This window comes from Pelodiscus sinensis, chromosome 5 (genome assembly GCF_049634645.1).
Source record: "Pelodiscus sinensis isolate JC-2024 chromosome 5, ASM4963464v1, whole genome shotgun sequence".
NCBI classification, from domain to species: domain Eukaryota; kingdom Metazoa; phylum Chordata; order Testudines; family Trionychidae; genus Pelodiscus; species Pelodiscus sinensis.
This window is the reverse complement of record NC_134715.1, coordinates 105,902,524-105,925,582: the sequence shown is the minus strand read 5'-3', so window position 1 is coordinate 105,925,582 and position 23,059 is coordinate 105,902,524. Positions and strand designations below refer to the sequence as shown.

At 46.5% G+C, this 23,059-nt stretch overlaps 1 protein-coding gene across 11 annotated transcripts in view; it reads right to left on the bottom strand.

Annotated features, from left to right (window-relative positions):
• Window positions 1–23,059, bottom strand: part of LCORL (ligand dependent nuclear receptor corepressor like) — a 164,720-nt gene that overhangs the window by 123,304 nt on the left and 18,357 nt on the right. The window contains exon 2 of one of the 11 annotated variants that reach the window (XM_006136994.4): window positions 9,698–9,817. The exons of the other annotated variants lie outside the window; for them this stretch is intronic. Within the exon in view, the coding sequence (XP_006137056.2) occupies window positions 9,698–9,731 (34 nt within the window). The 5' untranslated portion in view covers window positions 9,732–9,817. The remainder of the gene's footprint in view (window positions 1–9,697; window positions 9,818–23,059) is intronic. 11 annotated transcript variants of the gene reach the window in all.

Below are 23,059 nucleotides of genomic sequence, written 5' to 3'. Positions count from 1 at the left end.
GCATTTTAATATTAAACATGTAAGCTGCTACACTTCTCAGAATTTGCAGACGTCCTTGCTGGAGCTTGACGACTAAGCTGCATTCTTCAAATAAGGTTAATTAGAGCAAGGAATGTGTCAGGAGGGAGAAAAAGCACTACCTATCACTAAATCCAGAAGTACATCTATACAAAAATATTCATTGTGTAGTGGTCAAAGCCAATTCTCAAGATTTATTTGTAAGCCTAAACTGCAGCATAGTTATGTTTTTTTTGAACAGCCAACCTTTTGGACACATACTACGAGTTATATAGGCTTTACTTTCTAACTTTGTCTTAGCTAGCTAAATAGATTTTTATAAGCTTTGTTTTATAGCAGTTATAGTAGATATTAAAGTGTATTTTGTATTAAGTACTAAAAGTTAATAAAACGGTTTCAAACTGTCTTAACTTTGTAAGTCTAAAAACAGTCCTCCCTGCTCCTCTGTAAGAGAAATCACGTTCTCTAAAATGAGCTGTCCTTTGAGTGAGGAATGTGTAAACGTGGGAAGACAACAGCGATAGAAGACTCCAGCACCAGATGGTCAGCCTGGTTAACAAGGAGGTGTGAACTCAGGCCTTGGTCAAATTCAGGAGGGCTGAACTGACTTCTCAAAAACAAGAACTTACACCTGTGAACGAGAAACCAGCTGCAGTCAAGTCCCAGGACATTCAAAGTACTGATGAACAGGACAATGGAAACAGCCTTGAGATAAAACAGAGGACTTCAGCATGACACTGCAAAAAGCCATAGACTAAAGTTGGGTCTTACAACTATGAAAGTGTGGTGTGTAGCCATGAAGCTTTGGGTTAGTCCTGTGAAAGCAACTTTGGAAGATCAGACTGTGACCAACAAGAACCTGGCTCCTTCCTCGTGCCCTGTCTACTTGGCCATCAGGCTTGCACAAACACCAATAAGGCCTGGTCTACACTATGAATTTAAATCAAATTCAGACACACAAGGTTGATTTTCTAAACAATGTATCCACACTACCAAGGTCATTCTGTCAACTTTAAGGGCTGCTGAAGCCAATTTTGGGTACTCCTGCTTTTATAAGGAGTAACGCAAATTTTGACCTTGCATGGTCAAATTTACATTACTGCAAACCCAGCATTGAGAAAGTCAATATTCTTGACTTCTGGGAGGCATCCCACAGTACCTCGCTGTGAGTGCTCTGACCAGAACTTGCACCTCTGCTGCTCTCCAGGTGAAGATGAAAAGCCCCAGGAATGTTTGAATTTCCTGTGTGGCCAGGGTTGCGAGTACACCTCAGAGCAGGTAGCACATGTGGCCACGACTTCCATGATTTCAAGTTGCATGAGCTCTAGTTCCCATGGGTGCAAAAGAGCACCAGCATGGAGTGAAAGTAGAAGGCAGCTTGGGTTGAAAGTGATCATGTAGTCAGAGTTCATAATTCTAAGGAATGGTAGAAGGAAGAACAAACAGCAAATTAGAGACAATGGATTTCAGGAAGGCAGATTTTGGTAAACTCAGAGCTGGTAGGTATAGTCTCATGGGAAGCAAGACTAAGAAAAAAATAACTGAAGAGAATTGGCAGTTTTTCAAAGGGACATAATTAAGAGCCCAAATGCAAACTATTCCACTGTGTAGGAAAGATAAAAAATATGGCAAAAGACCGCCCTGGCTTAACTAGGAGACCTTGCGTCAAATTACAAAGGATGAATGTAAGTGAACAACACACGTATTCAGGGGCAAGATCAGAAAGGCCCAGGCACAAAGCGAGCTCAATTTAGCTAGAGACATAAAGAGTAACAAAAGGACATTCTATAAATATATTACAAGTAAGAGGAAGACCAAAGACAGGGTAGGCTCACTGCTCAGTGAAGAAGGAGAAACAACAACAGGAAACTTGGAAATGGCAGAGGTGCTTAATGACTTCTTTGTTTCAGTAGTCACCAAGAAGTTTGATGATGAAGGGAGGCCTAACATAGTGAATGCTAGTGGAAATGGAGTAGGTTTAGAAGATAAAATAAAAAAGAACAAGTTAAACATTTACTTAGAAAGGTTAGATGTTTTTAAGTCATCAGGGCCTGATAAAAATTCATCCTAGAACACTCAAAGAGCTGATAGAGGAGGTATCGGAGCCATTAGCTATCATTTTTGAAAAATCATGGCAGTCGGGAGAGATTCCAGAAGATTGGGAAAGGGCACACTTATTAAGTATGCAAAAGATACCAAGCTGGGAGGGGTTGCCAGTGCTTTGGAGGATAGGGTCATAAATCAAAATGATCTGGAAAAAGCTGGAAAAACTATCTGAGGCAAATAGGATGAAGTATAATAAGGACAAATGCAAAGTACTCAACTTGTGAAACTGATTGTTCCTTCCAACCTACAAAATGGGAAGTGACTGTCTAGGAAGGAGTACTACAGTACAGGATCTAGGGGTCATAGTGGACCCCAAGCTAAATATGAGTCAGCATGACACCGTAATTTTCTTAATTTGATGTTTGTTCATGTCAAGTTCTCTGAAGATCTATGGACTGGCAGGGAATTTAAGTGACTAGAGACTTCGTTGGTTTTTGTCCGAAATGTCCCGTAATGTTATTTTTATCACTACATTTTGTGTACGATATTTATATCTATATATAGAAAGATAGCTAAGTATATAATATGTGGCTCTTTGTATTCTATCCACCACTGTTTTGATTCTTTGTCTCTAACTTGTTGGCAACCCCTGGGCTAGGTGCTCCGCTTTATATCCCTCCCACCTCACCATGCCAAATTAACTTTCCACCTTGCTCTCACAAATATTATGCAGCACGGAACATGCTGCCAGCACAAAGGGAATGTTGCATTCAAATTGTGATCCACCAGTACCTGTATCATTGAAAAGTACCTTTTGCAATTATGTACTCCTTGGCAAGGTGGTCAAGTGCCAAGATGGAGATGTGCATTCTATTGCGGTTAGGGACCCCCATCGTGGCAAAGCCCTCCACTGTGGCATCCATGTTTCTCAGAGTCACTACCCTTCAAAGCAGAATGGTATTGATTGCTTTGGATACTTTATAATAGCCCCCACTGTAGATTTCCCCACTCCAAATTGATTCCCAACTGACCAGTAGCAGTCTGGCATTAAAAGCTTCCACAGGGCAATTGTCATATGCCACACACTTCTTCTCCACTGTCACAGCGGGTCTCGTTCAGGTGTCCCTGTGCTTCAGGGTGGGGGGAAAGCCATTTGCAAAGTTCCACAAAAGTAACATTGCACATTTGGAAGTTTTGTAGCCACTGCTGATTATCCCATATCTGCAGCACAATGCGGTCCAATCAGTCTGTACTTGTCTCACAGCGCCAGAACCAGCATACCACTGTTTCCAGAGGATTGATTGCCATCTTGTGTTTCCATCAGCACCAGGGCTTGCCTGTACACCTTGTCCATTAAATTCCAGATTAGTCCTCTTCCAGGCAGAGTGATATGAATACTCTCTCGAAATACTGCACCATTAGGTGCGCCAAGGTAGACATCATCATCATCACAATGGTTTGATGCAAAATGGGATCCATGCTCACACCACTATGGTATCTGTGCTGGTAACCTGGGCCAAAAAGGGCGCAAAAAGACTGTTTCCCATTGATCTCAAGCAAAGGGGTGGGGGTGGGGGGGAGAGTAGAAGAGAGAGTAAATGAGCATATTATGGGATGCTGAGCACAAACCCAGAACCACACACTTCAGTTTTGGTCCCACTGTACACTAGGGATATGAAGACATGCACAAGTTTACACATTTACACTGACAGCATGTCTGTCACCAAACCTTCCCAGTATAGACATAGGCATTCATATCTATGGCTATTTATCTGAGGCTATGTCTATACTGGGAAGGTTTGGTGACAGAAGTGCTGTCTGTATGCAAGTCGGCAAAAGTGAAAAATGGTTGTTCTGCCTCCAACTGCTGACATTTCATGGCCACGCTGCTTTGCTAGCTCCCCTGTCAATAAAGCTATGTGGATAAGCATCCCACAGTGCAGTATTGTGGGAAGGCAGAGCTGATCCCTGTGCTTCTTGGGATTTTCTTCAAGTTTTCCCACAGCAGTCTCAGCTGCTGGGAGCAACATCATGAGCATCTCTGAGCTCTGCGCAGAGGAATGTCAAAACAGCACAGCAGTCTCTCCAGCCTTCCCCCTATAGCAGCAGTCTGCCTGCTGATTTGTTTCTAGCAGAGTAGAACAGGAACATTCCAACGATTTGCTCTGTTCCCCAAACAGAGCAGCTCACTCAGCTGTCAGATACTTTGCAAAGCTTTAAAAGGGGAGGGCACATGTCTGCAGGGTAGCAGAGATTACAAAACTGAGCACACTCATGAGGGCAGCATTGCGGGATACTGGCAGAAGCCATTTCCCTTGATAAAAATCAGACAAGGGTCCACACTGGCTCCTAGTCAACAATAAAAGAAGGGGTGGTATATATGATTGTGACAATTTTCTTCCACTATTTGATCTGAGGACATGGGTCTGGCCCACAAAAGCTCATCACCTAATAAACCATCTTGTTAGTCTTTAAAGTGCTACATAGTCCTGTTTTTTGTGGAGTCTTAAATATTTCAGAGTGTGCATAATATTTATTCTTCTTAAAGACTGAAAGCATTTATATTGGAAAGACAGTCTCTAATGGAAGCTAAGAGGGAAATGAGTTTGAGGAAAACAGGAAACCCATCCTAGAAACTTTGTAATTTTAGATGCTTGCAGCCAGTACCAAACATGTATACAGGTCTCCATAGTTTTTAGGCTTGGCATAACTTATTATTTGAACATTTCAGTATTTTTTTCCCCAGAGTTCTGGGGAATTATGGGGCAGGCAACTATAGATTTTTAGATTCTGAGCTTTGTAACTATTCAAACAAATTATAATCTTGAGAACTTAGTTTGATTTTAAAGCAGCATTCTTCTTACTTTATCTGTAAATTTCTATTGTCAGCAATGGAAACATTTTTTTTCCAATTGATGTGTGTGTAGTTGACATTTACCGATTAAAAGAATTAAATCCTTCCAAGCCTAATTATATATTGAACAGCAAGATCATTTTGTACCACTTAGTCTTGCTTTTAATGTTTGAAATGTTTCCAACAAGTGGAAAAGAAAAAGGGTATCTGTGTTCATCACCTAACTAAATGAAAATTCATCTCAGAGCTGAATTTGTTGGCCATCATCTTCAGATCATTAAGGGCAAAGGCTAAAAGATGGAACAAATTGAATTTGCCAATTACTTAACAAGTACACCAATACACAAATGCATGTTGTTTCTGGTAGGGCGGAAGGTAGTCAAACAGGCAAGACTAGAAAATTCTGTATGCGGTGGCTTTTCCTATTCTAAGGATGTATTGGAAAAGCGGTGGGAAATATTTTTGATAAAGGTAGTCTTATTACTTCCTATAATTGCTTATGGCAGTCTACTAGGGCTGTCAAGGGATTTTAAAAGTCTGCGATTAACTACATTGTTAAATAGAATACCATTAATTTTGTACATTTGAAAATATACAGATTGGACCTTCCTGGTCTGGCATCTTTGGGACCTGACTGGTCCTGGATGAGGGATTTTGCCAAACCAGGAAAGGTCATTTCTAGCCCCCCTGCCTTCACATACACACTCCCCTGCCACCCTATCAGGCTTCTTCCCCACCCCCAGCACCCAAGCTGTGCTACATGTCAAACTCCTGGTGCCCCCTCCTCCCACATCATGCCGGGCCCTCCCAACCCCAGGACTCTCTTATTCTGGAGCATCCACGATCCTGCCAGAACATGGATGTTGTTGGACCAGAGTGTCCCAGTTTACAGAAGTGCAACCTGTATTGACTTCAGACTACAACATAGATAACAAAAGTGCCCAGTGCTCAACTTTAAATTTTTAAATATTTGCACTATAAAAAACAAATAACAGTATTTCAATTCACCTAATACAAATACAGTAGCACAATCGCTTAGGAAAGTTGAATTTTCAAATGTAGAATTATGTACAATAGAAGGATGTTAAAGAACAGATATTTTACTCATTGTGTAGTCAATACAAATTGTCTACATCAGTGTTTCTCAATCAGTGGTACAAGTATCCTTAGAGGTACTCAAGAGAAGTCTGTGAGGGAGTGGGGTACATCAATACAACTGAAATTTTCTTTTAAGTTTTACAGAGCTTTATCATTTTTGTACTTTTTACACAAAAATTTCATCACCCGCCCAGCTATGATTAAGTTTTTTAAATAAATGTATGTAGCCAGACAGGAACCCCCTCTCTTGCAAGTGTAAGTTAACTTGAAACTTACTTGTAAGAACTGGTGCCACAAAACAGACCAGTAGAATTTGGCCTCTTAGATAAGAAAGAGGATAAGGGCCCCCAGGGGTATATAGATGGGTCCAGCAGCACATTTTCTCTGAGTGTCAATCTACCATCTACCTGCTGGTCGGGTTAGGTGTTTGATCTCCCGAGGTTCCAGAGGGGACGCCCACCTCGTATTCATCTTTCCTAGGAATTGAGAGACTGGCCCTGGCCTGATACACTGGAGTCGAGAGGCACAGAAAGGGGTAAAAATTGTACCTGGATGTGGTCCTTTGTCTTAAGTGTACACATAGACTTAGAGCTCTTTAAAGATTAAGCTGTCACTTGGTACCATTATTTCTATTTTCTGTCTTTACCTTTTTCCTGTAATCATTTTTAAGACACATACATATATATATATATATATATATATATATATATATATATATATATATATATATATATATATATACACACACACACACACACACACACACACATATATATGCTAGCATTTAAGAAATAGAGCAATAGCCATATGATTTATTAGCTTCTTTAATAAACCTGTAACTGTTTAAGCTTTAACCCGACTCCTTCAGTTGCTGTAATAGAATCAAGCACAATTTAAAAGAACTTCAGCCAGTCATAAAGGGACAGACATAGGGAGAGCTTGGGCGTTTGGATCTGTGTCACTCCCAGGTGACAAGATCCGTTGGGGCACCTTTTCAGCCTTTCCTAGGCTGCCCGCTGCGAAGGAACCCCTGTGTTCTAGCAGCTAAAATCTAAGGTGTAATAAGCTCTTCCTATATAATGGGACGTCTGTTGGCCTGCTGGCCACCCTCTGTGATGGGACCCCAGTCTTAGCAGTAAAGACACGGACGTTAAACCTTTTCTCGGAAACACACACACACACACACACACACACACACACACACACACACACACACTGCCCTGACCGTCGGCTGATAATGTGTCACAATGGTAGAAAAAAAAATTGTGTCTGAAAACTGTAGATACTGGGGGAACTTACAGTTTATTTTTTGAAAAAGGGACACTTTATAAAAAAGGTTAAGAATCACTGGACAACATGGTAAGGGGAGGCTCGCTCCAGGACCGCTGCACCTCTGCATTTTAAAAAGATACTAAGAGCCTGGTGATTCTTACTACATTTAAAATGCAGACACACAGCAATTCCAGACCCACATGAGCCAGGACTACTTGGTCCAGGCTTGCATTGGATCCAGCAGCCCCTGTTCATAGCAGTCCAGCTGGCCACAGGCAGGGGCTGCTATAGCAGCAGCAGCCTCCCTGACCTCACCCTACTGTTATTTTGGGTCATTTTTGTCTGTTTAATTCTACATTTTTAAAGTTCAACTTTCATGATAAGACTGCACTACAGTACTTGCATGAGGTAAACTGAAAAAGATACTATTTCTTTATTTTTAGAGTGCAATTTTGTCAAGTAAAGTGAGAGCTTCACACTTTCAATTCTGTGTTGTAACTGAAATTGATGTTTGAGAAGGTAAGAAAAATCCAAAATATTTTACTTGGTATTCTATTAGTTTACCAGTGCAATTAAAAACTAAATTGCAATTAATTTGCATTATCACTAGTTAACTGCAAATTATTGGACAGCCTTACATTCTGCAAAACTCAAACTAAATGAAAATTTCCTCCTAATTTGCAAGAGGCTTTGAAAAGAAAGGAAGCTGCTGTATTAGTAGTAGTTATATAAAAGAAAAAACCTACTACTTACTGGTTACTTATGTCCAGGGCTCGATGAACCACAGCAAGATCTACTCGCCAGCCCCCACCGCACATGTGCCTTACCGGCACTGCGCATGCATGCAGCGCCGGTGAACGGGGCGACCGGCTGAAATCTATTCGCCGCAGGCGAGTAAATATAGCAATTTGTCGAGCCCTGCTTATGTCACAGGATTCTGACTTTTTGGTCTGGAACCTCCTATATGAGACTGATGAAAAAAAACTCTCCTACAAGAAAGGTAACCTTGGCATTTCAACCATTCCGAACTACAACTACAACAGGGACTGCCCCACACACTCCTATCTTCTTACGCTAGTTCTTTTCAAGAGACGCGTGAAGGCTCTTCCCCAGTCTGGTGCTTCAAGTGCAAAAGGTGTGGGCTCACAAGAGACTTTAAAATACCTGTCACTAAGATTCTGCTTGAATTCCAAGGTCACAGATTCCCTGACCTTGGGTGGTACGTTGCCACTACCCAAATACAAAGATACCCTTTAAGAACCTAGGAACACACACTTGGGAATTTCTTTACATGGGGTACCCTCAAGCTCTTTAACCCTCCCACAGGAGAGGGCTTGCAAACAAACTGTAGTTCCCATATCTGACATGGCAATTTTAGGCATCTGCACACAGACCCTCCTGCCTTCTAGGACAGAGGAATCTGTTCATAATTTTTTAAGTGATTTTTATTAATAAAAACAGGCAACATATTTGGTAAAGCATTACTTGGTTGTGAGATTTTACACAGCAATTGAAAAAGGCAAGCTTAAAAAGAGAATTGATTCCCTAGGCTTTAGTTAAAAAATTGTGTACAGGAAATTAGAAGGTGGAAGGGATAGTACATGGGCTCAGCACAGAGGAGTCCATCGAACCTAAAAACAAAGAAAGTGACCCGATTGCTAGAGCCCTGTGCAGATACACATTTTGTATCCACATGTGTATCTGCAAGAATGAGCCTCTAATATGCACATCTGCAGTTGTGCATGCAGATACAAAAAAGTGGATATTGGCAGATTTAAGGAACTCTATTGATCGTGTCTAACTAAACATTCCCTGTTATACTCATCTCCTGTTCCAAGGTTTAGTCCTGGGGTGGGGAATCTCAGACTTAAGGGCCAGATGCAGCTCAACATTGGAGAGCCCATCCTGGCGTTCCAGCCTTCCTACCACCCACCTGCAGTGCTGGAGCACAGACAAGTCTACTAGCCTGGGTCCCCATAGGCTCTGGTATGCAAGGGGATTAAGGGGAGTCTCTCTCTCTCTCTCTCTCTCAGCCAGGGGCTTCTTGTTTCTCTTCTCACTTGTGCACAGCCCCTGATGGATTTTTTTTGTGGGTCAATAGCCCCCCAACCCAAAAAAGGACTCCCACCCCTAGCTTAGTCTTCCCCACAGCATGAATGTTGCTGGAAATTCCAAGACTTGCTCCTGACTTAATTCACATGTCACAGCTTGGTTCTGGTTACACAAATACTTTAGCAGAAAGGTCCTGCATTTCAATTCAAAACCTCACACTTTGTTTTCATTGGCTCTCCAATATGGGTTTAACCTACTGTAGTTAACTGAATGGCTAGGATGTCCAGAAAAAAAAAAAAAAAGAAGTAGTAATCCTTTCCATTATTTTCCACTTCTTGTGATGAAGAGGTTACTCACTTTGAGATGTGCATTGCCAGGGGGTGCTCCACATTAGGTGCACTAGCAGAAATTGCACTTTTGGTCAGAAATTTCACATTGTGTCCATTCAGCCTCCTGCAGGTATCTTATGACGTAGCACTATATTTAGGACATAGAAAAATTTTAAGGTGAAGGAAGAGAGGGTGGGTAGCAAAGCACACATAGGGACACAAAACTTGAAGAAAAGGGAGTTACCTATTCTCGTAACTGGTGTTTTTTTATTTGTGTTATTCATGTCCATTCCAATTTAAGTGTACACACACCACAGGCACAAACGTTGGAAACTTTTCCCCTAGCAGCTACCATTGGGTTGGCTGTGGAGAAGCCTAGAGTGATGCTGGTATATCAACACATATACCACTGTCGACCCTCCCATCCCCTCAGTTCCTTTTTGACAGCTACTCTGACAGAGGGGAAGGAGGGGGAGTATTGGAATGGACGTGACCACTGCAACACCAGTTACGAGAATAGGTAATTGTCTTTTCTTCGAGTGCTTGTTCACGTCAATTCCAATTAAGGTGACTCCCAAGCTGCTTCCCCATGGAAGTGGGATCCGAGTTCAGAATCACAGACTGCAGGACTGCCCTGCCAACTGCTGCGTACTCACTGGAGGACTTATCAATTGTGTAAAGACCATGAATGTGCGACTCAAAAACCAGGTAGCTCCCTTATAGATTTCCTGCAAGGGGACTAGTGCTACAAAGGCCCTGGTTGAGTGGTCTATGACTGCAGGGTGAGGGACCCCAGCTAGGTCATAGCAGGTGAAATGCAATGCACTATCCAGGCCAAGATGCACTGAGCAAAAACCAGATCTCCCCTCATCTCTTCTGCTATAGCCACAAATAGCAGTGTGGATTTCCTAACAGGCCTAGTATGGTCTGTGTAAAAAGCTAAGGCCCTCCTTACATCCAGTGTATGCAATACCCTCTGCCTATCACTAGTGTGGGGCTTAGGATAGAAGAATCTTGTAATAGATGGAAGTGGGAGATCACTTTCGGCAGAACAGCTGGGTGCAACCTAAGCTGCACTTTGTGGAAAACTGTGTATGGTGGCTCAAATACCCATCTTGCTCACGTGACTGCCACCAGGAAAGCTACCTTCATAGACAGATGCAGCAAAGAACACTGAGACGTTAATTCAAAGGGCAGACCCAAAAATTTATTAAGCTCCAGATTCAAGTCCCAAGCAGGTACAGGTGGACGACAATATGGATACAACCTGTCCAATTCTTTTCTGAATCAGGTCACCATGGGGTGGCCAAACGGAGTGCTGGGAGCAACATGGATGAAAAGCGGACAGTACCACCAAATGTACTTTGACTGAGGAGGCCACCAGCCCTGAGATCGTAAGTGCACCAAGTACTCCAATACCACTAGGATGGGCGCCTATCCCAGGGATACATCTCACCCCTCGCATCAGTCAGAAAACCTTTTCCATTTGGCTAAATATGCCACTCTGGTAGAGGGCTTCTTGCTGCCCAATAAGACCACCTGTACCTGGGTTGAGCACTGAAGCTCTAACAAATTCAGCCATCCAGCTTCCATGCTATTAGATGGAGGGAGCGCAGATCTAGGTGCCTGAGGCACCCCCGATACGGAGTCAGAAGGTCTGGGTACCAGGGAAGGGTTATCAGGGTTTCCACCAACAGGCTGAGCAGGGTAGAGAACCAATGCTGGCGCGGCCACGCTGGTGCCAACATGATCAAGTGGGCTCCGTCCCTCCGATATTTCGCTAAGACCCAATGTAACAGGGGAATTGGGGGGGGGGGGGGGGGGGGAGCATACAAGAGAGGCATCTCCCCTCCAGTGGAAAGCAAACATCTCCTGTGGAACCCTGATAGTTATTCTGGAACAAAGAAAAGGCCAGGCATTTCTTGTTTTCTGGGATGGCGAACAGGTCTAGACAAGCAGTCCCCCACCTTCGTAAGACTAATCTTATCACTACCTCCCTAACCGACCACTCTTGGATCATAGAAATCCTGCTAAGGGTGTCTGTCAATGTGTTCTGCAGCCACAAGAGGTACTGAACTTCAAGATGGATACTGTTTGACAATAGCGCCATAGCCTCTGTGCCTCTTCGTGTAGGCGAGATGACTTCGCTCCCCCCCTCCATTTTTTAAGAAAAATATAAACACACAACTGTATCGTCTGTACACACCGATACACACCTCCCCTGCATCTGGGTTCAGAACACCTGGCATGCCAATCTGACTGCTCTAAGTTCCTTCACACTGATGTGAAGAGTTGTATCCGTGGGTGACCACAGACATTGCAGCCTTAGGTTGCCCAGGTGGACTCTCCAGCCCATGTCTGATGCGTCTGTCACCAGAATCAGAGTGGAGTTTAGAGGAGCAAATTGTATACCCTCTGCCAGGTTGTGGACGTTCTATCACCACCTGAGGGACTCCAACACCCTCTGGGCAATGGATACTACCATGTCCAGGTCATGCGGGCACAGAGACCAAAGTGAATCACGCCTGAAGAGGCCTTAGGTGTAGACAAGCGTGCCTGATCACATAACATGACATCATGAGGCCTATGAGTCTGACACACATCCTTGAGGTTACAATAGCATAGCGCATGGAGGGAGTCTACAAGGTCCTGAATGTTCTGAGCCCTGGACTCTAGCAGCAGAGCCTTTCCTTTGTGAGTCCAAGGTTGCCCCTATAAACTCTATCTCCGCACCGGGGTCAACACCAACTTCTTGTTGAGGAAGATCCAGTGTTTTGCAGAGTTCTAGGGCAAAGACTATGGATATATCTAGACTACATGGCTCTGGCGACAGAGCCATGTAGATTAGTTTACTAGACATACCCAAATGAAGCAGTGATTTAAATAATCGCAACTTCATTTAAATTAAAACGGCTGCCACGCTGTGCTGATCAGCTGTTTGGTGGCACAGAATGGTAGTCTGGACGCTCCGCAGTCGACATCAAAGGCATTTGTTGACCGCCCTGGTAAGCCTCATCCCACAAGGCATAATGTAGTCTAGACATGCCCTGATAGCCCTTTTGCAGCCCTTTCGAAAGAGGGATGTAGTCTAGACATACCCCCAGTGAGCTTTTTCAAAAAAGGGCTGCAAAAGGGCTTTTTAAAAAAAAAAAAAACCACATGGCCGCCATTATGCAAATGAAGCGTTGGAAATTTAAATCCCAGCTTCATTTGCAATTTCGATCTGTCTGATTTACATCCCTCTTTCGAAAGAAGGATGTAGTCTAGAAATTCCCTCAGTTGGGGTCTTGAGCGGGCCTTTGTCAGCTGGTTGTCCAGGTAAGGTAATACCTGCACTCCCCTCTTTCCAAGGAAGGCCGCTACCATTGCCATACATTTGGTAAACACCTGTAAGGCAAAATGGTAGTACTGCAAATTGGTAGCCCCCCCGACTGTGAACCTGAGGTAACATCTGTGACAAGAAAGGATCGAAATACATGTTCTTCACGTCGAGGGCAGCGAACCAGTCTCCCGGATCCAGACAAGGAATTATAGGGGCTAAGGTGACCCTCCTGAACTTCATTTTCCCCATATAGCAGTTGAGGTTCTTTAGATCTAGGATAGGTCTTAGGCTGCCCATGGCCTTTGGGATAAAGTAGTAACGGGAGTAAAACTCTTTGCCCCGACTTCCTAAGGAACCTCCTGAAATCGCGCCCATCTTGAGGAGTGATTCCACCTCCTCTTGTAGGAGATGCTTGTGAGAGGGGTCTCAGAAAAGGGACAGGAAAGGGGGATAGGGAGGCAGTGGACAAGCCACCTGTAGGGAGTATCCCACTAACCGTGTGTAGGACCCCAATGGGCTGATGTGACAGAAGCCCACACATAGTAGTAGCAGGGCAAATGGGCCGAAAAGAGGGGGGAATGGATCCTGCAGGTCTGCCTTCGGGCACACCTTGAAAAGGCCTGCTTAAGGTTGGCTGGGGGGGGGGGGGAAGGGGGGAAGAGAAGGAGAAGATCCTGCAATGTAGACTGGACCTCCGGGGGAAGGCCCGATGCCTAGAGCCATGCAGACAGATGCATGGCCACCCCCAATAAGAGGGTTCCTGCCACTGAGTCAGCACAGTTTAGGGCCACCTGAAGTGAGGCTCTAGCCACTGTGCAGCCCTCCTCCAACAGGGCACCAAACTCCTGCCTAACATTATGGGGCAGCCTGTCTCTAAACTTCAATAGGGCGTCCCATGACTTGAAGGCATCCCTGCTTAGTGATCCTCAGCTGTAGGCCCCCTGACAAGTAGACCTTTTTGCCAAACAGGTCAGTCCTCTTCGCCTCCTTTGATTGGGGGCAGGGGCCTGTTGCCCCTGTCTTTCCCTCTTGTTGACTGCTGAAACCACGATCGATGAGGGTGGGTGTACAGGGACTCCTATCCCTCGGTACCTCCTCTCAATCTCCTTAGCAGCTGGAGGAACAGAAGACAGGGTGTGCCACAGAGTTGTGTAATTCGACTGTATCATCTTTAAAATTGGCAGAGCCACCCTGGGAGGGACATCATGGGAGAGGATGTCAGAACAGTGGTCTCCAACCTTTTTACACTCAAGATAACTTTTTAAATGACAGACCAAGCCAAGATCTACCGCCCCGCCCCTTCCTTGAAGCCCCACCCTCTCTATTCTCCTCCTCTCCATCACTTGCCATCCCCAATCCTTATACTGCTGCTTTTTTATTATTAATTATTATTATTATTATTCTGTAGGAAGAGGTTTTTCCAACATTTGGCATGTCTACACTGGACCAAATGTCAGAAAAAAAACCTCTCTTTTGGAAGCCACCTTATTCCTTGTGGAAAGAGGACTATAGGGGGTGAGCAAAAGAGCCTGTTTGCTCTTCCACTAAAAAAGCAGAAGAACAAACACAACCCTGGATGCAGAAGAGTTTTTCTGGGATATCTCCAGAATCCTGAAAAACTCCTGGGCTGTGTCTACACTGGGCCACTTATTCCGGAAAATCAGCTGCTTTTCCGGAATAAGCTGCGAGCTGTCTACACTGGCCCTTGAATTTCTGGAAAAGCAATGACGCTCTACTGTACAAAATAAGCCGCTATTCCGGAAAAACTATTCTGCTCCCGCTCGGGCATAAGTCCTTATTCCGGAACACTGTTCCGGAAAAGGGCCAGTGTAGACAGCCCAGTAGTCTTTTCCGGAAAAAAGCCCCGATCGCGAAAATGGCGATCGGGGCTCTTTTCCGGAAAAGCATGTCTACATTGGCCACAGCCGCTTTTCCGGAAAAAGGACTTTTCCAGAAAAGCAGCCTGCCAATGTAGACGCTCCTTTTCTGGAAAAACTGAAAATGGAATAGTATTCCGTTTTAAGCATTTCTGGAAATTCATGCCAGTGTAGACACAGCCCTGCAGTCTAGCTTGACCCTTGATGTGTTGAGACAGGATGTATAGGCTCTGGGATGGGAATGAGGGATTTGGGTGAGAGGTGCAAGCTCTGGGAGGAAATCTGGACACAGGACGAGGTGGAGAAGGGGACACTGGCTCGGGGAGCAGGCTCCAGGCTGGGCAGTGTTGGGATACTGAGCAAGCCACAGGCTTGCGGATGTGAGGGTGCAGGAATCTGGGTTGGGGTATGTGAGGGGCTGAAGGCATGAGGTTCCAGTGTTTGATAGGCTCAGATCTAGGGTCTGGGGAAGGGGGAGTGCAGGAGTGGTTGTGACCAGATGGGGGCTTGGCCCCAATTGGGGGTTTGTTGGCCAGGCTTCATTTTTAAATGAATACTATGTTAAACACAAAAAGTTTCTGCATTGTCTTTATTTATGAGAATGGCAGGGAACCTGCCTTGAGTCAGGTGTCACTGACCCATAGAAAAGTCATTTGGGAGCAGGGGACACAGTACTGGGGAGGGGTGCTAGTGGGTTCTGGAGCAGGGAACAGGGTGCCAGTGGGGGCAGAGGAGAGGGGGCAGGGTGCCAGGACAGGTTTCTGCAGCAGGGGACAGGGTGCTGGGGGGGGGGGGGGGGGGGAACAGGTTTCTGCAGAGGGGAGCAGGGGGACAGGTTTCTGTAGTAGGAGACAGGGTGCCAGAAGGAACTGGTTTCTGCAGGGGGGCAGGGTGCCGGGGGACAAGTTTCTGCAGGGGGGGGCAGGTTTCTGCAGCGGGGTCGGAGGGGGAAAAGAAGAGGGAACAGGAGGGCGTGGGACAAGTTTGGGGTAGAGGAGAGGGAACCAAGCTGGGGGCAGGGAGTTCCCTACGCCAGCCACAGAGGGAAGCCTCCGACCCGACCACAGGGCAGCCGGGTTGGAGCGAAGAAAAGCGGCTGCCCGGCCAGCTGGCCATGGTGCCACCAAGCTCCACGTGGGCAGGCGCGGAGGGGAAGCCGCCCAATCAGCTGGAGCGCAGTTCAGCCTCCTTTGGGCTAAACGCCACAGCCAGCAGGCCAGGCAGCTTCTCCTTTGCGCCAGCCCACATGGAGCATGGTGCACCCTGGCTGAGCGCCATGGCCAGCTGGCCGGGCAGCTGCTTCTCTTCCCTCCAGCCCGGCTGCCCTGCGCTCAGCCCAGGGAGGTTGCGCCTAACTCCAGCTGTGAAAGCCACAGTCAGCTGGCTGGGGTGTTTCAGCCCTCCCAGCTCCCACCATTCCTCGCAGCTACTCACCTGTGTTGTTGCTCAGTGAGTAGCTGCTCCTCAAATGAGGAAATCTAATGTAAATGTACTGCGCAGGTGCGCAGTTCAAAGAGAGCTCAAGAGCTACTCTTAGAGCCCCTGAGATCTACCGGTAGCTCATGAGCTACTGGCTGGTGACCACGGTCATAGAATCATAACAGCTGGAAGAGACCTCAGGAGATCAAGTCCAGCCCCCTGCCCAAGGCAGGACCAATCCCAACTAAGTCAACCCAGCCAGGGCTTTGTCAAGCTGAGACTTAAACACCTCCAGGGATCAAGATTCCACCACCTCCCTAGGTAACCCATTCCAGTGCTTCACCACCCTCCTAGTGAAATAGTTTTTCCTAATATCCAACATAGATCTCCCCCACGGTAACTTGACCACTGCTCCTTGTCCTGCCATCCATCACTACTGTGAACAGCCTTCCTCCATCTTCTTTGGAACCTGCCTTCAGGAAGCCGAAGGCTGGTATCAAATCCCCGCCCCCCCACTCTTCTCTTCTGCATACTAAACAAACCCAAATCCCTCAGTCTCTCCTCATAGGTCATGCACTCCAGCCCCCTAATCATTTAGGTCACCCTTCACTGGACCCGCTCCAATGCGTCTACATCCTTTCTATAGTGGGGGACCCCAGAATTGGACACAATATTCTAGATGTGGCCTCACCAGAGCCCAATAAAGGGGAATAATCACATCTCTGGATCTGTTGGCAATACTCCTCCTAGATGCACCCCAATATGCCATTAGCCTTCTTGGCTACAAGGGCAAACTGTTCACTCATATCCAGCTTCTCATCCACTGTAATTCCCAGGTCCTTTTCTGCTGAACTGCTACATAGCCATTCGGTCCCCAGCCTGTAACAATGCTTGGGATTCTTTCGTCCCACATGCAGGACTCTGCACTTGCCCTTGTTGAACCTCAGATTTCTTTTGGCCCAATCCTCTAAGTTTGCAGATGATACCAAACTGGGTGGGGTTGCAACTTCTTTGGAGGATAGGGACATAATTCAAAATGACCTTAGCAAGTTAGAGAAATGGTCAGAGGTAAACAGGATGAGATTTAATAAAGAGAAATGCAAAGTGCTCCACTTAGGAAGGAACAATCAGTTCCATACATACAAGATGGGAAGCGACTGTCTAGGAAGGAGCATGGCAGAAAGGGATCTAGGGGTCATTGTGGACCACAAGTTGAATATGAGTCAACAGTGTGATGCTGTTGCAAAAAAGCAAATATGATTCTAGGTTGTATCAACAGGTGTGTTGTAAGCAAAACTCGTGAAGTCATTCTGCTGCTCTACTCTGCACTAGTTAGGCCTCAGCTGGAGTACTGTGTCCAGTTCTGGGTGCCACGTTTCAAGAAAGATGTGGAGAAATTGGAAAGGGTACAGAGAAGAGCAACAAGAATGATTAAAGGTCTAGAGAACATGACCTATGAAGCCAGGCTTCATGAACTGGGCTTGTTTAGTTTGGAAAAAAGAACATAAGGGGGGACATGATAGCGGTTTTCAAATATCTAAAAGGGTGTCACAAGGAGGAAGGAGAAAATTTGTTCCTCTTGGTTTCTGAGGACAGGACAAGGAGTAATGGGCTTAAAGTGCAGCAAGGGAGGTTTAGATTGGACATTAGGAAAAAATTCCTAACTGTCAGGGTGGTCAAATATTGGAATAAATTGCCAAGGGAGGTGGTGGAATCTCCCTCTCTGGAGATATTTAAGAACAGGTTAGATAGACATCTGTCAGGGATGGCGCAGACGGAGCTTGGTCCCGCCTTGAGGGCAGGGGGCTGGACTTGATGACCTCTCGAGGTCCCTTCCAGTCCTATGATTCTAATCGGTCCAGGTCACTCTGGACCTCGTCCATGCCCTCTAGCGTATCTACCTCTTCCTCTAGCTTAGTGTCACCTGCTAACTTGCTGAGGGTGCAATCCATCCCCTTATCCAAGTCGTTAATACAGACATTGAATGAAACCAGGCCAAGAATAGATCCTTGGGGCACTCTGCTAGAAACCGACCGCCAACCTGACATCGAGCCATTGATCACTACCCGTTGGGCCCAGCAGTCTACCCAGCTTTCTATCCATTTTACAGTCCATTTATCCAATCCATAATCCTTTAACTTGCTGGCAAGAATATTGTGGGAGACTATCAAAAGCTTTGCTAAAGTCAAGGTATATCACATTCACTGACTTTCCCATATCCACAGAGCCAGTTACCTCATCATAGAAGCTAATCAGATTGGTCAGGCACAACTTGCCCTTTGTGAATCCATGTTGACTATTCCTGATAACTTTCCCCTTTTCCAAGTGCTTCAAAATGGATTCCTTGAGGATCCTCTCCATGATTTTTCCAGGGACTGAGATAAGGCTGACTGGTCTGTAGTTCCCTGGATTGTCCTTCTTCCCCTTTTTAAAGATGGGCACTACACATTTGCCTTTTTCCAATCATACGAGATCTCTCCTGATCGCCACAAGTTTTCAAAGGTAATGGCCAAGGGTTCTGTAATGACATTTGCCAATTCCCTCAGTACCCTTGGATGCATTAAATCTGGGCCCATGGATTTGTGTATGTTTAGCTTTTCCAAATAGTTCCAAACTTGTTCTTTCCCCACCATGAGCTGTCCACCTCCTTCCCACACTGCGTTGCCTAGTGCTTTTTTCTGGGAGCTGACCTTGTCCGAGAAGACAGAGGCAATGAAATCATTGAGTACTTCAGCTTTTCCCACATCATCTGTCACTAGGTTACCTCCCTCGTCCAATAGGCGCCCCACAACCTCTCTGATCACCCTCTTATTGCTAACACTCCTGTAGAAACCTTTGTTATTCTTCACATCCCTTGCTAGATGCAATTCTAATTGTGCTTTCGCCTTCCTGATAACTCCCCTGCTTTGAGTAATATATTTATACTCCTCCCTAATCACTTCTTGTAAACTTTGTGTTTAAGCTCACCAAGGATTTCCCCGGTAAGCCAATCTGGTCGCTTAACATATTTTCTTTTCTTGTTGTGCATCGGGATGGTTTCTTCCTGTGCCTTCAATAAGGCTTCTTCAAAATACTGACAGCTCACCTGGACTCCTTTCCCCTTCATGTAAGCATCCCAGGGAATCCTGCCCATCAATTCTCTAAGGGAGTCAAAAATCTGCTCTTCTCAAGTCCAGAGTGCGTATTTTGCTATTCTCCTTTCTTTCTTTGGTCAGGATCCTGAAATCTACCACCTCATGATTACTGCTTCCCAGGTTGTCACCCACCTCTACTTCCCTTTTCTCCCTGTTTGTGAGCATTTGGTCCACCATTGGATCCTCAGGTTCTTGTACCACCGTCAACAGGAGGTTCATATTCTGTGCTACCCCTCATAGCAAATCCTGATATACCCTGTAGTCCACAGGCGGGGGACCCAACATGGAGATGCCTGCCATTGCCTCATCCGGGGAGGACGATGAATAGGCCTGGGTAGTGTTCTCCACTGATGCCTGGGCTCCTTCCTCAGGCCCCCGCCTCCTCCACAATTGTCTTTCCCTGGTAGACATGTTCTAGCCTCAGAGGGAGGCCTATCCCTTCTAGGTGGATGAGACTCTGCCGCAGACGGTGTCCTGAGGATAACAGGACCTGTGACTTGGTGTACACAAATCATGTGTCCCCCAACAAGCAAGGGGCACCTTGGGACTGGTGGTAAGACCAGGGTGTCCAGAAGGACCACTGGGCTGGCAGTGGCTAGTGCTGCTACCACCATACTGGTTGGTCCCTAGCATTGCGCCGAGATCAGCTGTACTGAGACCTGCCCACCATCTTCTCCGACTCCGATCCCAACTAGGGCCACCACAGCAGTGCCAAAGATGCCAGTGTCGGCACCAAGTGATGGGATCCCAACTGGCGCAGAGGAGGCCTGGAAAGGGAGAGGCATCTCAGACTCCTAAGATCTTGACCTCGACCTGGAGGCCAAGCTCTGTGTTGATCTAGTACTTGGTGCCAGACTCACCAAGATAGCAGGGAACATCACGCTGGCAGAGGAGGACCCTCCAAAGAAGAAGAGCTGTCCCTGTACCACTCAGTGGACTGTAGTCAGCGGAGCATAGGAAGCTTTCCCCTTGAGCAGTAGAAATCTCAGAGTCCGAAGTGTCCAATCAGGTCTCTGGCCGCTTCAAAAGTGCCTGGCGTCTAAGGGGAGTTAAAACCTTCAGCACTTGGCTCATGTCTCTCAGTGGCCAGTCATGTGCTGGGACTAGAGTCAAGGGCACATCCTGGACCTCCCACACTGGGGACTTCCTGTGAGCCTGGTCCTGTCTCTGCTGGGGTTGGGAGGGAAGAAAAAAAGAGGGATCTGCCTCTGTCCTCTCTCCTGCCCAGTGGTGCCAGCGAGGCAGGTTTATGCCTCAGCACCATCATCTTCGGTGTCAGGAATCCCCATCACAGAGTCTCTGGCTGCACCGACCTTCTGTGCCATGTCTCTCGTGGAGGCTGGGGCACTGCGCACCAAGTTGGCTCCTGGAACCAATTTTTCGGTTTGAGGGGGTTTTAATGCCACTTCCATCAGGAGTTGTTGGAGCCTATGCTCCCTGTCTTTTCTAGTATGGGGAAGAAAACTCCTGCAGATTCTGCATTTTCCCCATATGGTGTTCTTCACCCAAACAGTGGAGGCACTCATCATGCTGATAGCTGTTGGGCATATGGTGCTTACAGGTTGCACACACTTTGAAGCCTGGGGCATTAGGCATTCCCCATGGGGCTAAACACTTGGGCACTCACCCACTATTCTTCTAGATGAGAGCTATTACTAGGGACTAGGTGCTTTATAAGCCTAGCTTACCAGCTACAGTTCCAATGTTGCCACAGACGGTAAGAAGGAACTGAGGGAGGGTAGAGTCACAAGTGGGCTATGCACTGTTATACCAGCACCACTGTAGGGGTTTCCACAGCAGAGCCTATAGGAGCTGCTAGGAGAAAGTTTCCAACGTTCGTGCATGTGGCACACGTATACCTGAGTTGGAATCAACGTGAACGAGCACAAGAAGAACCAGTTATTGGACAGGGTGAAACATCACTTCAAGTAGTTTCTATATGGGCACACCCCTCCAAGTGACTGAGTAGATCCAACAAGGTGTGGGGTGGAGTGGACAAAGAGGAGACAGGGGGAAGCGTCTGAATCTAAATTGAGAAATTAAAGAAAATAGAGAGTCAAATAGTGCATCAGAAGTTGAATCTTGGGTTACTGCTTAAATGTTCACAAAAGTAAAGCAGTCCCAAATAGCTGCTCTACGGCAGTGGTTCTCAACCTTTTTGGCCTATGGAGCACTTGGCTCAATGTAAACCTTTCCATGGACCACCAGTTGCTAATGGAAATTCACTGTTCATTACATAACTATGACCAAGCCATTTTGCTAATGCAGATTAAGCACTTTATTTAAAATGAACCTTCATAAACTAATATGAGAAAGTTAATTTATGTCCAACAAAAAAGGTTTCAATATTTTCTTTATTTATGGCAGGGGCCACCCGTTTTTGGGTCAGGGAGCAAAATAATCAGATGGGGACCACACAAGTGAAGCAAAACACAAAACACAAAAACAAAAATCAAAACCACCACACCACTCCTTAAACCCAGTCGGGACACGTCATTCCTCTGGCACTCCAGCCCGAAGAAGGGAAAGGGAGGACTGAGGTTCAAGGCTTCCCTTAGGCCAGATTTACTTTTCTGGGGTTCCGGAGTTGGTGGATTTTATGGACCTCCTTAGGCTTTGGAGTGAGAACAAAAATGAGGGGCTCAGTGTGGGGGAAGGGATGGGATGCAGGATCTGGGAGAGAGGCGGGTGCAGAAGGGGGTGAGGGCACAAGAGCAGGCTAGGAGTAGGGTATCTGGCCTGGGGCAGGGACTGCCTGGGATCAAGGATCAAGGTGGTGAAGGGGGGGGGGGTGGTTAAGGGAACTAGAGGGGCAAGGAGGCAGGGTGCAATGCAGCAAGGTGGGGTGGGTGGGTAGGTGGCCCCAGGGTGTCCAGTCTTCCAGGGGTCCAGCCCATGGTGCCCTCAGGGGCAGAGCAGCAGCTCGGTCCCTCCACACAGACTGAGTCCCCATGGGTGCAAAGCCCTGAAGGGCTCCGAGCCCCCACCTGCCTCCTGCATGTGCAGGGTCCTCAGTCTTAATGTCGCCTCCTCTCACCACTGCCAGGTGTGGCACAGCCCCACCTGCTGCCGGGGAAGGAGGGGGAGTGGGTGGTTGGCTGCTCTCGCACCATGAGAGACTGTTCCATAGGACTAACCAAGGGATGTACCGCTTGGATCCTGGCGGTGGCACTCCTCCACATGTAGCTCCATGGCCCACCACACATGTTGAGGGAGAAGGGGTTGCTTTCTTCAATTCCCCATCTGCCTGGTGATGCAGCCTCATGGCTGCGTGCCAACCACAAAACTGCAGAGGTAGCGCAGACTCCCCACTGTATGGGGAGGGTTGAGCTCCTGCTGGGGACCACCTGGGAGGCAGCCACAGACTACACTTTACGTATTTCAGTGATACGAACATTTGTCAAAAGACCATTAAGTAGAAAGTTTGTGTTGAATGGGTTTGTATGACCAAAAGAAGCTGGAGACCAACTCTGATAGCAACAATTAATGTAGTCCAATATCCACCCAGAGTATGCGTGGCCAACCTGAACCTGAGAAGGAGACAAAAATTTATCAATGAACACTGCCAGAGGGCCACAGTAATACATCATCAGCCTCTATCAGCTTCCCACCTCCCTACCCCACTACCTCCTGCCTAG